At 41.9% G+C, this 17,258-nt stretch overlaps 1 protein-coding gene across 1 annotated transcript in view; it reads right to left on the reverse strand.

Annotated features, from left to right (window-relative positions):
* Positions 1-262: 262 nt before the first annotated feature.
* The window catches only part of exoc6b (exocyst complex component 6B), a 111,319-nt gene continuing 94,323 nt past the window's right edge, over positions 263-17,258 (reverse strand). The window contains exons 21-22 of the mRNA XM_084548407.1: positions 5,052-5,164; positions 263-2,709 (exon numbers count right to left, since the gene is read on the reverse strand). Coding sequence (XP_084404533.1) covers positions 2,583-2,709; positions 5,052-5,164 — 240 coding nt within the window. The 3' untranslated portion in view covers positions 263-2,582. The remainder of the gene's footprint in view (positions 2,710-5,051; positions 5,165-17,258) is intronic.

A 17,258-nucleotide genomic window follows, 5' to 3' on the forward strand; every position in this document is an offset into this window, starting at 1 on the left:
TTGCTGGCCGTCTGTCTTTGAACATTTTGGAATTAGCTTAGAGTTGGAGCGGAAACACTGGCAAACAGCTCGAAGGGAAGAAGCAGATATCTGAAACATATTTTTTATGCTGTATCACAAAGTAAATTGAACTCTGTCTTTAAGTGGAAACTAAATATTTTAAACTAAAAGTCTACCTATGTTAAACGAGTTATCCCATCAGCTCAGAGTGCCTTAGCTCAAAGAAACCTCAGCACACAAAATATTCAACAGTTTTCTGTTTATGTGTTGGCATTTTTCACAACTTTATTAGTATTTTTGTTTCATTCATTAGTGGTTTTAATAATACAGCGTGAACAGTGCTTCTGTCTCAATAACAAATTCTGCTCCATAAAAAAAAAGAAAGAAGCAACAGCAGCTGTGGTGAGTAGACTCTGGACACGAGCAGGAGACTGAACTGAGTCAAAGACGTCTAACAAACCGAGCGGCTGGGTCGGATCTTTTACTGCAACTGGAATAATTGGAAAACTTCTCAAAGTAAATGAAAAAGGCATTCAGGATGAACATGGGGCCCATCGCCGTCAGCGTCTTCTGTGGAACATTTGGTTAACTGTGTCCAGAGTCCGAACACTGCAGTGTTGCTGCTTTATTACCAGGAAAAATAACAAAAATACAGCAAAGGCACATTCAATACCGACGGCCGAGTTCCCTTTCTAAACTTACACTCAGCTAAAGATGGATGAAAATGAAGTGAACACACCCACAGAAACACAAAAGATGTCCCACAGTAAATCAAAAATACATGGCGACTGCTCGAGGAAGACTTAAAAATTCCCTTCAGACATACGTCGTAGGTCGGACTCCCTTTTACAAAGCACCACGTTCAACGCAAACAATCTTGCTGCGGTTTCCAATGCTTACTATTGCACCCGAGTTCGAGGAAAAACAGCAACACAAAGAGTGAAAAGACCCCTAAAAGTTCAAGAGTGAAATAATTGTGCTTCAATGAATCAAAGGCTTGTGTGTGTAAAACAAAGCCTCACTACACACACAGCTTGGCATATATTTATGGAAGACATTTGCATTAATACATTGGTTTCGATACACAATAGTCACCTCTCAATAGAGTGGTGTACATTTTACAACAGTTGCCAAGTTGGAGCATTATCCCCCTCTTTAAGACAGTTATTTGTACATGACGAGTAGAAAAATGCTCAACCACTCAGCTCCAGTTAACAGGGGGAAACAATGAGTTGCCATGTTTGGACGATAACCCCACTTCACCCCAAACCCCAAATTCAAGTGTTTGCAGGTTGTATGTTAAAAGGGGAAAAGGGCTGCCGTGTTGCATCCCTCCCAGGATAGGGATACTGGATCCTGCAGTAACATTCAGCGTTTTCATCTCAGTGCTTCTCTGGCTATTTCGCAACAGAAAACGACGTTGAATCTCTCTGATGTACATTCAATACGTTCTCTTATTGTGCCGCAGTGACGTTAGAGAGTTAAAGTTTGGACGGGACCAGCTTGGATAAATGCAAGGAGAGAAAACCGGAAGGTTGTGACACAAATCTATGATCTCTTATCTAACTAAAAACTCACCTAGATTCTCGCATGACTTCAAACAGGAAGCTTGATAACAAAGCCTGACAGCATCCAGCAACACAGTTTCATGGGAACAGGACATTTTCTTACAAAATTAGAAGACGAATGTAATGACAAAAAATGTAAAACTGATACATTTCACTCCCCTTACTTGTCTCAGATGAAGTTAAAGAATGAGGATTTCCTTCCTATCAATAAATCTGATGAAGAGACACAAGCCAACAACAGATTAGTTGTTTAGTCGGTAAGTTTTGACCAAGCAATGCTCATTTACTGGAAAAAAAATCAATAACCTACAACTAGTGAACTTGTATGTTTATGCAAACGTTCTCTTATGATCATGTGAATATCACAAAGGAAGCTGTGTTTTGGGGACTTTTCTAGTGGCGAACAAGACCCCATTTGAAGGCAGCACATGACAAAATGAGGTGTCTAGCTTAGCATTAAGCACAAAGAAGGGAGGTGGAAAGCTAGCCTCAAAGTCACTGAAATGGTTCACACATGTATCGTTTCACTTTTAAGAAACTCTCAGCGATGCCGTGATAAAGCTGGACACTGACACAGATTTCCAGCATAGACATTTAGAGTTGAAGTGGTAGGCCAGCGTACACCTATGACACATAGTAATCGTTTTACAGATATGCTCTGTTTGTTGTTGGTCTCTTATATATTAAATATCTCATTAACAGCTGTTGGCATAAAGTTAGTTGGCGTGAATTTAACTTAGAGGAGCCAAATTAGTCAGTTCAGTCGATATGGATGTGAAGAAACCAACTAGACCTATAGCTGCTTTTGTGAAGGGTTGATCTTTAGTTAATATGTATGTTAGCTGGAAACAGCACGATACCAGCTTGTTATCCAGTGAGCTTCGTCTGAGGTTGGACTGGCTGTTGAAAGTCCACCGACGTTAATGTGCACAGACTGGACCCCAGTTGCTGGATGGTTCAAATCGGCCGAATGGATGGCGGCTTAGGGCTTGCTGGCCAATCACCTGGCTTGCTTTAGGTGTGGTGCTGAGCAATGAGGTTGCGCAGCTGTTTGATGATGGTGTCAATGAGTTTCTGTCTGTCCCTGTCCGTCTTCCTAAACTGGGCGAAGACGTTGTTCTTTCTGCTCGTCTCCTTCATTCTGGAGACAGAAAATACAAAGAGGTGGATGGAGAGAGATGTGGAAGGGAAACAATAAAGAAGGAAAAACAAGATTATTATAAGAAACCAAACATGACAAAGTCAGCGTGTGAATGGTATTAAGTAAACCAGGGAGTCATTTATTTATTGCATTCACACAAGGGCGCAATTGTACGAGCATGCTCAGTAAAACACAAATCTCAGCTGTGGCCACCTGTTCAAGATGAATAGTCATTTTGGCTTTAAACTGCGGCATTTGTGGGCTCATTGTCACATCTGATTGTGTCCTGTCACAGAACACTGGACTGTTATAGAACTCCAGGAAGTTTAAGGACTCAGCAGACCAGACAAGTCCCAGCATGGTGCTTCCTGCTGGCCACAGAGAGACCACCGGGCCCGGGCTCTCTGGAGAGACAACCACTGACCCTGATCATGGCAGGTCGATGATACTGTAGTGAACAACGGAAGATCATACGACTGTGTGTTTAGCTTGAAGTCTTTAAAAGTTGGTGCTTGCTCAGTGTCAGTGTGTGTGACCATGTACGCGTGTTAAATCATGCAGGTTGTGTGTATCGTCACTATTTTCATATCAGGTGAGGCTCTATAATCAGGCACTACACCGATGCTGCACAGATACGGGTTGTGGGTGTTGTTACAGCGATAACATCCCATCTTCAACGGCCACACCGATAGACATCAGTATTATCACGACATGAGTTTATTGTTATTTCTTTTTGTGCTCGGGGTGTGTGTGTGCGTGCGTTTCAATCCCAAAGGTGAGATTTCACACACCCTCTTAAAAACAAGCATTTGTCCCTTGCACACACACACACACTGTAGTATACATGCCATACACACACAGAGCAGAGGGGATACTCACGGCTTAAATAACCTGTCACAACATGACAGAGACAGGAGACAGAAAAGAGCAGCTGAGATTGAGATAAAGATAGATGAATGTGAAGGTTCTCAGTCATCCAGGTCATGGTGTATCCAAAAAAGGGTTTAAAAGGGGCAACTGGACTAGGAAGTTCCCACCAGTCCCCTAGAACTAAAGGAGCTACTCGGATGAGTGCTGAAACGTCTTCTCAAAAAACTCTACAGTCCAGTTCTCAAACACTCAAGCAGTGGTCTAAAGGAGGGCTGTTTTTTTTTCCCCATTAAAAGAAATACACCTGTTTGCTTTCTTTTGATGAGTAATGCTGCCTTCAAGGACCTCGTAAACTTGTGGTTATGATGTAAGAAGTCATGTACGCTTGGGGTTGAAGTCGTAGCATCAGTTGTAAAGCTTAGTTTATACACCTGCAACTGGTCTACACAGAGCTTAAGCCGTAGGGGGCTACGCCGGTTAAAGCATTTATACCTGTGCACTTGTGTGTCTGTACAGAATACCAACATTTTTTTTTCAGAAAATCTATCTATGAAAATTTCCTTTCACAAGACAGTGAATGCCACAAGTGTGCATTGTTCGCATGGCTCCTGAACCTGACCCCGGTTGAAGGCAGCATATGAGAAAATTAGAATTCAGGGCATGGTTGGTCTAGCTTAGCATTAAGCCTGAAAGAAGGGAAGGGGTTCCTAGCTTTGAACCTTCCAAAAAACAAATTCATCTCCTCTAAATCTCACGGACGAACATATTGAATCTAGACTGCTCGATTTGTGCAAAACCAATTTAACATTTTGAAAGCTTTTCTCAATAACAAATTGCGAGGAAGGTGCACAGTCATTGCATTTTTCTTCTCAAGTCTATGTCTACGTCTTCAACCTTACATTTCTGTTTATGTATGGGATTATCAAACCAGACATCACGTTTGATTTTGTGAACTTGAGGGACTAGACACGACAATGCTAACCGTTTCCCCCTGCTGCAAGTGTTTATGCTAAGCTAGGCTAACCAGAGTGTAAGGGATCTCCTCAGAAAGAGTGCAGAACGGTGTGTTTCTGAAAAATGAACTAAATAAATGCTGCTGGCTTGTACAGCCCACTCAGCAGCTAAACAAAGAAATATCGCTACCAACCAGCATGAAGACACCAGATAGCTGGCCTAGTCAACAGCAGTATGCAGCATGTCATTGGGGTTTTCAAGTGGGCACCTCCCTTCACCGATGTTTCGTTAAGTTAGGCCCACAACACCACTAGAAGGCTTAACAGTGAATTCCAGCGTCCTGGAGTCACCCCCCTCCACGCTGCCACTGCACAACCCCGTTTTCCCCACCCTTCAGTGACTTTCAACAACCCAGAAATTAACCCAGCCCTTTTATGCAGCAAACAAACAAGAATGTGTGGTGAAGAATGATGAATGAACGGATGACTAGAATGATGAATGAACGGATGACTACTCACTTCTCCAGCAGGGCCAGTGCAGTGTGTGGGTTGACTCTCAGGTATTTGCAGGTGGGCTTGCCATAGTCAGCCAGGTAGGTCGTCCAATCCCACTGAGTGAACAGTTCCAGTAACTAGATAAAGACAGAGGTAGAGGAAGGGTTTCTGTTCACTGAAAATCCTGGAGGATTATCACGGTATCATCGATTGAGCAACATAAACACCAGCATCATCCAGCAGATTGTTGACTCAGACACTGCCAACATGTTGAGTAAGAGTTGGTAACCAGTTAAAGAGCAGGGGGATGTGAAATTTGCTTCAAAGCTAAAGAATATGAGAAGAACTGTCAGTTTTGAGGAAGAGATTAGTAAAGTTTACGACGGAATCAGGCTTTCAGAGCCAAAGGTTTGTTTATATCAGCTGTCTTAAACAAAATACTTGAATCTGTATCGCCTGACATGCAGCTTCCCATAGATGTAGCTCGCATTGACCAGAGAGGCTACTGCAAAGCTAAGACCTAATTTGGAAAGACACTAACAGCGTAATGTTGACGGACATCATTAAACGAGATTTCACAAATGGTAACTGGTAACTGGTCTTTATTTTAGCATTTATCACATTAGGACCAAAATTTGGCATCTTTAATATTGAGCAAGAATGCCTCCTCCATCCTCCTCTTTCTGCCTCCTGTTTACCTAACAGGGCACCTCCATCGCTTAACACTCGTCTATCCCCTTTTCTCGCTCTTATCTATCCATCTTCATCTGCCCTTCCTTTACCCTCTCTTTCTGTGTTATCCATTCCTCTCCATCTGTGTCGCTTTCCATCTTTACTCTTTCATTCTCTCCCCCCCCTACATGTGGTTTTGCTCTCCATCCCTCTGTACTGCTTCCCTCCTCCTCCCCTCCTCCTCTTCTTTCATCCCTCGCTCACATATGGTTTCTCTCTCTGGATCTGTGTGTGTTTGGTGTTACCCAGAGTTCACTGGGGCTCCCTGCACACACACACACACACACACGCACACACATATCTATATCTATATCTATATCTATATGTATATGTGTGTGTTTTTTGCAGACAGAGATAGAGAGATGGAGTATGTGTGTTTGTTAGCAGGCTTACAGCTTTGCCTGCCTGGGCCTGTGTGTGTGTCTGAGGTAGAGTTCAGCAGGGCAGCAGTAGGTTATGCAACAGTTTGAAATGTGGGCCATTTAGAAGAAGACTACACCTCCTTTGCTCTTGTTTTTCATTTGTTCACCTCTTTGCTCTTGTATTTGTATGTACCTGTATGTGCCACAAACAGCAATAGAGTTCAGTCAGTCAAGTGACTATACTGTAAGTCTTGAGAGCATAAACATCAGATTTGTGCTGAATCAGCTGTCTGATAAGTCTGTGTCAATAGTCCTTCTTAGTTGTTAATAACTACAATTTTTTTTTTAATTAACAGGGACAAAGAAGAATAAGATATAAAATAAAATGAATTTCATTAAGCTCTGACAGCTATGCTATACCTACAGCGTGTAATTGACATCCAAGTTCCTGTAGAGCTTGGTTTATTCTAAACCAATTGACACAGAGCCTATGTTGTAGCATTTATACGAGCATGTCAGAATCGTTCTGTATTTACGCCGCTAAAACGCATCTTCTTCTTCTGTTTCGGAACTTCACTCTGGAATACGAAGTCAGTCAGACAGCAACTAACAACAACTAAATCATCCAATGCGGATGTTTGCCACAACATTTTTGTTTATCTAAGATTCGATTGGGACTAGTATCGGCCGATACTCAATGTTAAAAGATCGGTATTGGATCAGGGGGCAGAAGACTTGATTGGGGCATCCCTAATTTCCACAGAGGAGCACAACAAGGTAAGGTGTAGATCTGACGCAGATCCAAATGTCTGGCTTCACATCTGTCAACTTCCATTCACACAGTAGCCATCTTTGTTATCTACCATTAGAATCTACTGAAACTGAAGAAATTAAGAAACGTAAGATAGTAGAAAATTAAATCTTCAGCCAAATCAATTGCCAGTTATGAAAAGAGGTGTAAAATAAAGTTGTGATTCTGGTCCAGAGAGGTAAAAACAACAGATGTGCTTCAGCAAGTCTCAAAGCCATGTAAGGTACCAGGCGCAAGTTTGCACGACATAAAATGCCAAGTTGTCTCCTCGTACACTACATGTATTTTGTTTTGGAGTTATTTAACACCGCACCACAAAGGAGTATTTTGCTGGATGTCTAAGTTCAAACATGTTGCTGTTAATCTAAACTAATCCTGACCGGTTTATTCATGTCTGAACCTTTGGAGAATTTGGAGAGAATGCAGTTTAACAATGTCCTGGACAACAGAGGAGATAAAAACCTGTTAAGTAACTGACTGAGGTCATCAGAGTTATTCTTGAAAGCAGGAGGTGTCCTAAATATTTTCTACGTTGAGTGAATAGCTCAAACTACAAGACAAGTTGGTTCCTTTGGACTTACAATTCCCTTTCACGACTGACGTCTGACCAGCTTATCCTCCCATATAAACAAATACAAACACAGGTAAAGGTGTGTGTTACACAAAGCACAAAATATTAATTAGGTACAGATATGCGGGTGCGAGCAGTCCTAGACATGAACTGTATCAGTTTTTTATAATGGTATCTGTCATTTTGCTCTGAGTGTGTATAAAGGTACTAGAAGTGTGTTTCCAGGAAGTAACACTAAAAGCGACACACAACAACACAAGCAGATAAGCTGGCAGCCGAGATCTATGAGATTTTCATGTTATCTGCTGTCCTTACTCTGGAATTACAATCAGTACATCTCGCTCTTCAAATCTTTTTTTCCCCCTTCCCTCTTTCCTTATTTTTATATCACAGATAACAGAAAACAAATGATCCACGTAAAGTTTCTCATGAGGATTGAGGATGAAAGAGAGGAAAAATAAAAAGGAAGGAATAAGGGCACTAGGAGAGAGGAGATGATAGGGATTAACAGGCAAGGGGAAGGAAAGAGAAAGTGAAGAAAGCTGAAGAGGATAAGGGTGAAAGAGAAAAGGAATGAGAGGAGAGGAAAAGAAGGGAGATGAAGATAATTGAAGACAGAAATGATAAAGGAGGCAATGACCACGGCATGAAATTCCAAGCTGCGATCGACTGGCATTCAAAAGCTTAATTCAACGTCACTGAGAAATTATCAGTTGTGTCTATATGTGGCCTGTTCTTCATTTTGGAAATGAATGCTATTACTAATATTTGAACTTTAACTGACGGCACTGTGTAGCTAACGTAGCTAACGGCAATGTGTGTCAGTTGGTGTTTCCAGTAAGAATTAGATTCGGTTCGGGGCAGTGCGATGAGTTTCCAGAGTATGATGGCAAACATCCCACAGATCCTTATTTGGAAGGTCCTAACCATAAACTGCCCAAGGACACAGGTTATGGTTTGGAGAAAGGACTTTCCAAAGGCTAAAGACATGGATTACGATAAGATAAAGAAGACGGAAGAAGGATATGCTCACATTTCATGCTCTTCTTTTGTGGCCATTGTGCTCTGAAAGAAAACAGTGGATTGTTCTCTCCGAGCTGTGGGTGACTTGCTGGCCCAAGCTTCAGAGATATGTCGTATGTTGTTCATGAGTGAAGGTTAAAATGGAGGCAATAGACGGACCGAGAATGCGCCGCAATGTATCGAACCAGCGTGGTTCAGAGGCAGCTGAGCCATAAGACAAAGTTCTACGTCCCAGTCCTCACCTACGGTCATGAACTTTGGGCAGTGACCGAACGATCTAACTAAGCTGATTCAACATGCTGAATTGGATGAAAGGCTGGTGGCAGTGGTCACAGTGCAGGGTACATGTGAAAAACTAGGGCCAAAAATGAGTGGCTAACGACATGATTCAGACCACCGTCGTTGGCTTTTCATTGGATTCAGCATATTGAACGGGCAAAGGTGAGCCAGTGAGTGAGATCACCTCATAGCCTGTAAGAAGTAAGTGGACCTCATGACAGCTCCTCTAAAGTGAAGCCAAAGCATGTGGAGCTAACCCCGGTGGCTGGCTGCACGATGGGTCATAAGCTCCACCCCCTGGAAGTTTCAGTTAGTCAACTTAAATTAAAACACTAAAGTAAACATCAAATAATTATTTTTTCAACGATGGTTTCTGTCATTTCAGGTCGTTAATATAATGCTGACGTACAATCAAGTGCCTCTTTTTTAGTTTTGACACTACAACAACGGGATATGACATCAAGATGACTGGAAGTTGCCATCGACAACCGCGCAGTGAAGCTGTCCCATGGGAAAGTGAGAGTAGGACATTTGAAACGTACTAAATGAGTAGGTGTGCTGTAAAGTGTGCTGACCAACCTCGAGGATCTGAGGGATCTTTGCATTTTTTTCTTTTCGGTGAGTTTGTTTAGTGAGGTTGTAAGCGAATTAATGTAATAAACTAGCTAGCTAAAACAATGCTCTAACATAAACACTGTGGAGAATAAGTCAGCCATTGGTTATAGTGGTGCTTGATTTAAAAAAAAATATATATATATAAGTACAGTATGTTATCTAATACTTCTTTGTAATTGGTGGAGGTAGAGCAGAGCGCAGTATTAACAAAATGTTAAGGCCAGTGAGTTTAGAGGAAGTATGGGCCGGTCATTGATAACGTAGCTCCGCTATCAGACAGCACTTCACAGACTCTGGCTCCAAACTCACAAGATAGCGACACCTGTATCCCCAGGATACTGGCCTCACTTAAACCAAAGGGAGGAAGTTGAGATAAAAAGAACAGATGACAGTCCATGGGTCACCTCTACGCTAACCAATTACTATGAACCAACAACACAACTGATGAAGCTGATGAACAGAGAAATGACAGAGGAGTGATAGGATGATGGATGAGTGGAGGGCACAAACAGTAGAAGTGCAACAAGAAGGGAGGACAGGAGGGAAGAGGACGGGCAGAAAAGACTGATGAAAATTGAGGAAAAAAAAGGAGAGCATGGACTCTCCAAAAAAAAAAAAAAAAAACGAGCCACACGCGAGCCAGCAGGTCCTTCTGGCAAACGCACACACAACCTGACCCTGGATTCACCCTGCACACACAGAGAAAACGGCAGGTCTCTCTCTTCACCTCCAGCTGAACTTCTCCCTCCGTCTCGCTCCCCCTCTCTCACCTCGCCGTGACCTCCCCCCCCGTGCTATCGCTCCTGTCTCCTCACACACACTCAGATTATTGCTTCCTCTTATTCTTACGCGGGGGACGAGCAGAAAAACAAAGTGATGTGTCGCCCTCACATTTCTTGTTTGTTTTCTCTCATTTCTCCTGCCCTAATGGGGTTCTTTACCTCCCACGGCCCTCCCCTCCCTCGTTCTTTCTTTTGTTTCTACTCTCTCCATTTTGTCCGTCGCCCTCTTTCACTTAATCTATACTCCCCTTGTTCTCCCCTCATTCCTCCCTCATTTACTCCCTCGCTCCTTGTTTGTTTCCTCTTTCACTAAAAGCACCTATTTTCCATCTCTCCAATCTTATTTTTCTTCCCTTCCTCTTTCCCTCTCTCTCTCCGCTCATATTTTTCTGACATACTACTCTATTCTTCCTTCCACTTCTCGCCCTTCCTTTTATCCTTACCATATTTTCACTGAGCCATTTACTTTTCTCTCCCCCTTGTTGTTGAAGGACATTTATTCCTTTTCCACAAAATGTACTCTTCCATCCTCTTTCCCCAATCACCCCCATTTGCATACTCTTTACTCTCTTCTCCCACCCCCCCATTTACACATTCACCCTCATTCACCCCCTTGCCTACTCATTCATTAAATGCACCCGTCTTCCACATCTCAACTTGCTCTTTATCTCCGTTTATAACCATCCTCATACCTCCATCTCTCCATTCTTTTACCAAGCTGATGCCTCTTTCCTCTTCTCATTTTTGTATCAACTTCCTTTCTGAACTTTATTCCTTCTTCCATCTCTCCCTTCTTTAGTTTCCACGTTCTCCATCATCCATCCTCCACCCTCCTCTTCCTTTCTTTACTCCTCATCCTCTCCAAGTCGACTTTTCTTCTTATTCTTTCTTCTAACGTTCCTTCCCATCACCCTCTTCTTCTCCGCTGTAATTTCACTTCCCTACCTCCTTGTCTCCTCAGTCACTCTTCTTACCTTATTTTTCCTTCCATCTCCCCATCCTAAGTTTTATCTCCCTCTATTCTTCCCATTTTCTCTCACTTTCATTTGTTCCTTCCCTTTTTACCCCTTTTCTTTTGAAAAACTACAACTTCCTACTTGAACTTTATTCCTTCTTTCATCCTTCCATTCCTTCCTTCTTTAGTTTCTTCTCTCTCCATCCTATCTACAGTCCTCTCCTCTTCTTTTCTGTTACCTCCCATTCCTCCTCCTCCTTTCATTACTCCTCATTCCCTCCAGGTCAACTTTACTTCTCACTCCATCTTTCCTTTACTTCCCCCTCGCTCCCCTCTTCTCCTCCCCCTCAGTGTTTAGCAGACTTGCTAATGGTTATTCCGGCTGTGGGCAGGATTTATTTGTTTGGGAACATCGGGGAACTGCCGTGTTCCCGTTTCTAATGGCCAAACATCAGGGTCACACAGAATTCATCATGTTTGCACTCAGCACACACACAAACAGAGGCCACGGTTATGTAACGTTTCGGCAATGAGGAAACTGTGCAAAGCAAAGATCAATCATCCAGAAGGGAAAATTGATCAAAAATGCATCTTTAGGACATTTCGTTTACTTCTACGGACCTCCACTCCTCCTTATGCTTCCTCCATCTGTCGATGTCGATGCCGACTCTCTCTCTCTCTCTCTACCATCACTTCTCTGAGAGCTCTCTCAGCTGTCAGTCAAGAGGTCAAAGGTCGCTAAACGAAGAGAAAGTGGACAGGACTTTTTTTTCAAGTAAAGCAGCCATTTTGGCACCCGTCCACCTCTACCGACTTCTCTGTTAGTCATCAATCATCCATCCACATGCTGTCACTGTTAAACTCTCAGCGCAGTTGAAATTTAAAACCAAAAAAAAAAGTACAGCAGCAGTTCTTTTTACTGAGAAACTGATATTTTAAGACAAACATTTGCGTCTGGGGCCATTGAAGGCTCAAGATGGATTTATGCTCATCCAGGCTACATGTATCAAAATGTACACTGGGGTTGTTAAGTGTTTTTTGTGATATTTTACATATAAATTGGACAGTTTTTATGTATCCTTAATGTGTATGTGTATGTGTATGATGGGACAAATGTGAAAAGCTATCTGGAGACATCAAAGTAAATATATGGCACAGACAAGATATGCAACAAATACTGAGGTGTCCGTGGTGCACTCACACCAGCAATGAGAGGGCATTTGTGCATTTTCAATGGAAACCGATGATATGAGGCAAGAAGCTGCTGCCGCCAGACACTCACCGTGTGTGAACACTCCTGACGCAATGACGTGACCACCAGTCATATGCGTTGGCTTCACCTGTTTCCATGTTACATAAGCAGCCAATTCCTCTATCAAACAAAACCTTCAATGATGTCACGGTGCTCACAGAGTTGTAGCTTTGTGTCGCTCATAGTGTGAACGCACCATTAAAGAGATTTGTTCTGAGCATGGCAGATCACTAGTTGCTAGGGACCCCCATAAGGTCCCTATCAAGCTTTTTTGCCCCTGATTCTGTTCTCTACTCCAGAGATGTTCTGGTCATCCAACGCCTTGTTCTCTCCCTGAGTGTACTTCATGCGTTCCACATTGTGACTTGTTTTGGAGGTTTTGAATCAAGTTGGTAGTATTGAATGATGATCTTCTACTACCACCTCACCAAACATCCACATTGCACCATTTACAAATTAGTGTCGACTGACACAGCTGCCATGTTTAGTCATGTCATTTTGGTTCTTCTTCTTCGATACCGATCGGGACATCGTGGCCGTACTGAACTGAAAGTTACCCACTAACTCTGAAAGATCAATACTGTCATGGTCAGTATTTAGCAAACTGCTTAGATTCACACAAAGGTTGGTTCTTTAACACTTTAAGAGTTCCTGTAATGTGGCTTACTACTTGTACCTGTGAAGTAAGAAATATTCTCTTGGATTTGAGTAGCAGTAACTTTCTGTTACTGGTGCATCAATCACTTTCAGACTTGATGATGTTTTATTTTCTGGTCTTCTTCACTCACATGAAAAGACGTGGCCAAGAACTCCAAGGATACTGGCAAACAAAACTATTAATGAGAAACTGGCAACAAAATAGTGATGAAGTTGCTTCAGAAAATTTGATGCTTGGACAGTAATTCCAAATAAAATCACTGATGCTATGCTGAGTGAAAGGATTTTATCTTACATTTATAAAGTCTGATTAATACCAGCATCAGACCTTCGCTCCAAACCACAAGTTAAAAGTTCAGAAGTCACCAAAAGCAGAAAAAGTACTTGAGACAGTCGCCAAGGAAAATAGATTGCTCTTACACCTGTCCATCATCAGCTGCTTCTGCCAAGTTTCCTTGACTCTCTCGCTAAATCCTCATTTCAGCTCAGAGGTCAAAGGCCACCATCCCCACACAAAGTCCTCACTGACATCTGTCAGTGAAGTGTTCTTTCTTTCAGTCTGCCAGGAGGATGTTTAAAATGATAAAAGGGAAGACACCATCTTGGATCTTTGTGGAGGTAGAAGTATGGAGGATCTTGACACCTGCCCATCACAGTGCTCATCTCTCCGTCTTTATCTTTTGTCCTTTCTTTTAGTGACTTTGTTTCACTAAAGCTTTCACAGAAAGCTGTTTTTACCTTTATCATGAAAGCTGTTGTCTGTCATCCTTCAGTTCCACAATCATACCTTGTTTTCCCTTTGCTTACTCCTCTCCATCTTCCACCAGAGGTCAGGGGTGAAAGGTCATTAAAAGGTTTTCCTATGGCCAGAAAAAAGGATTCTTCTGACACTTGTCTGTGTATGTCATTGTGGCCTCGTAGATTACTCTAGGTGAAAGGTCCCCCCAGAAATAAAGACCAACTACTGGCTAAAACTACTGAGTACTTTCATCATTGATCAGTCTGCCGAATATCTCCTCAATTCATCAGTTAATAGTTTGGTCGATAAAACCCTAAGTAAGCATATGTTAACTGTGAAAAACACCCATAATGATGAATTTGGAAGCCAACATCTGTCTCCAACGTATTAACATCTGGAGTCTGGAGTCTCTGAACATTAACGGGTCATCAGAGAATCACTAATTGTGGAAAACAGGACCCCATCAGGTTAATCAGAACATCCTCGAATGACAAATGAGTATTACAGAGCCAAGTCATACAAGTTTCAGGTGGAAACCACCGATAGAGAACCTGTGAGAACCTTCACAGAGAGCCATACAGATTTTTAGAACCCAAGAAGACAACATCAGTTTGCTTGTTTTGTTTAAGGAACAGTCCAAAAACCCACATATGTTCAGTGTATTTCAAATTTATGACAAGGAAATGCAGCACATTTGTCAAGCCAAAGCCAAAAGATCAATTTTCTGCCGAACCACAAGCCAGTAAATCAGCTTATCTAGTGTCACCGTCAAGCAATGAATCAATCAAGGTACAGATATCTTGTTATGTATTTTTATGAGTTTCAATTAGCTGCTTGTCAGACCGACAATCTAAAACCACAAAATACTTCTTTCATTTCAGACTATTTTCTCATTACAAACATCACATCCAGTGGGAGAAAGCCCTCTTAGAAAGCATTCCATCTGCATTAAAGTCTGACTGACACTGCACCAAAAAAAAAAGACTTTTACACTTAACCTCAAAGTCAGCTTTTGACCTGTGAAAGCAAGAAGTCAAAGGTTATCAGGCAACACTGACCAGCTACTGTCTGTATACCTGCAGGACGGTCCTTGACAATCACTTAAGCTCCCACAAACAGAAACTTTCTTCACTTTCTATCTTGTGTTAGTTTCTTGCTCTTAAGTTTACATTGTGACTGCATGAACGACCCCCCCTTACTGCTTCAATACAAACCCTGCAGCTTCAACTGTTATCACTCCATCTTGAACTATGAATGGAACGAAGCAAGCTTGGATGTTTATCGCTTTGCAGCGGGGAACTAATTTTACTTTCTTAGTGGAGGGCCAAGAGTTAAATTAAAACCAAAGGCTTGTATCTTTGTACATCTGCCTGCAGCCTCATTCCTACGACCGCACTGCACCGCTGCCAGAGACCACAACAGAGCACAACCTTCACTGTGATACTCATTCAACGTACATACTTCATTAATCCACTGTGGGTCGACTGCTCGCCGTGTGCATGCGGTAAAGTGAAGATAAAATCGTGGTATTTTATCGCTCTCTGTGGGGCAGTTATCTTTTGCTGCAGGTCAGAGGTCGGCGAAAGAGCAACACAACTGAAGCTGTTTAAGTAGGACTTGTATTGCGAGAGATAAAAATACAAAAATATTGGTTTACTACAAACTGGCAGCTGGTATATTTTAGGTTACTGATAGTCTGGTATGGTCAGACTTAATTCTTATCAGAATACGAGTCCATTTGGATTTCATTATGGGGTGTTTCAGCCTAACCAGAGAAAAAATGCCTCTGCACCCAAATGGGAAAACCTACAACCAGTCAGAGCCCCTTTGTTGTAAACAAATCCAACTACACAGCATCCTTTTTGAACAATATGAAAAGTCTATTACTCTAGTGATGCTGTGACATAACTCCTTTGCATGTTTGAGTTCTGCCAGTTCCCGGGAAGCTTGCGTAATTAAAATGGACCATTTTTCCAACAGCTTTGGAAATCATTAAATTAGCAATGATGTGAGGACTTGCACTGGCAACATGAGCATGAATTTTAATGTTCTGCTAATAAGCTTGAGAGATGGCGTAAGCCTTTGATAATCCGTTAATTGGGACAAATATTAGCGCCTAATAATCTTTGAATTTGAAACGATCTTCATTTAAAATAGATTCATAAAACCCTCATATTGTTTTTTTTTGTTAATATATGACTACTTTTGCTAGACTGCGCAAGATCAGTCCACATGTGTGGGAAATCCAAAACATGAGAGAAGCTACAGGCCTGAGAGCACTGTCAGGATTGAAAGCTGATTGGATTTAAATAGTATGACGACAGAGAAGGGCTGCACAAAAACATAGACATATCCAAGATGTGAAACTAGAGGTAAAATACTGGGGAAATATTACAAATCTCTGTAACCAATGACATTAGTTTTCTATCTCTTTCATAACTAAGTTAAATTGATATTGTGAATCAGAATTGAATTGATTCAGGAAATCAGTAGCGATGCCCGGCTTTCTGAGAATCAGGTGACGAGTTTCTGTTCAAGCTGTTCAAACACATGTGGTTGAACAAAGCTGGAATCCATGTGGAAAGCGACACTGAATGAATTTCAGTGTTGTCAATAAAGTCGGGAAAGAAAATTCTTCTTCTGTTCTATTTCCAGCAGATTTGATGCTCCACAGTAGCAGAACCAAAGACTGTAGAAGAAATGAATGATGCAGCTCCACTTCTCCTATTGTCACACTAGGGAGACAGGCGGCGCCATCTTGTGAGTTTGGAGCCAGAGTCTGGAGAGTGGACCCGCCCATACTTCCTGTAGACTTACTGGCGTTTTCATTTGGTTAATACTACACTCTGCTCTACCTCCACCAGTTACAAAGAAATATTAGATTATACACTTTTTTCCAGCTCTCAAAGTCCTATGGGACCACTAGTCAATGGCAGCTGTCAATCATCATGATGTCACATCCTGTTTTTATAGCATCAAAAAACTAAAACGAAACTTCTCAGGAAAATTGACTATTGAGCATATCAGTATCAGCATTATATTAATTAGCTAAAACGACTGAAACTTGTGTTTCAGTTTGGCCCAAGTCCCATCCACTAACATGGAGGAGGTGGAGCTTATGAACTATACTGCAGAAAGCCACCAGGGGGAGCTCCACGTGCCTTGGCTTCACTTTTGAGGAGCTGTTATGGCGTCCACTTTTTCTACAGTCAATGAGCAGAACCACTTTGTCAATAAAGTTCTAGTGATTGATGTTTTGATGTAAACGCATATATCTGATCAGACCATTTTAGTTAGCTTCCATGGAAACAGTTAAGTTGGAAACTAGTTAGAATTTGCTCAGCCACAACTAGCTTCACACACTGAGGTATTCAGATTCTAGCATCATATGGAAATTTTCACACAATACAGCGACATATTACAACCATATACAAAAGTTCATTCATTCATTCA

Source organism: Chelon labrosus (genome assembly GCF_963514085.1).
Source record: "Chelon labrosus genome assembly, chromosome: 1".
Taxonomy (NCBI): domain Eukaryota; kingdom Metazoa; phylum Chordata; class Actinopteri; order Mugiliformes; family Mugilidae; genus Chelon; species Chelon labrosus.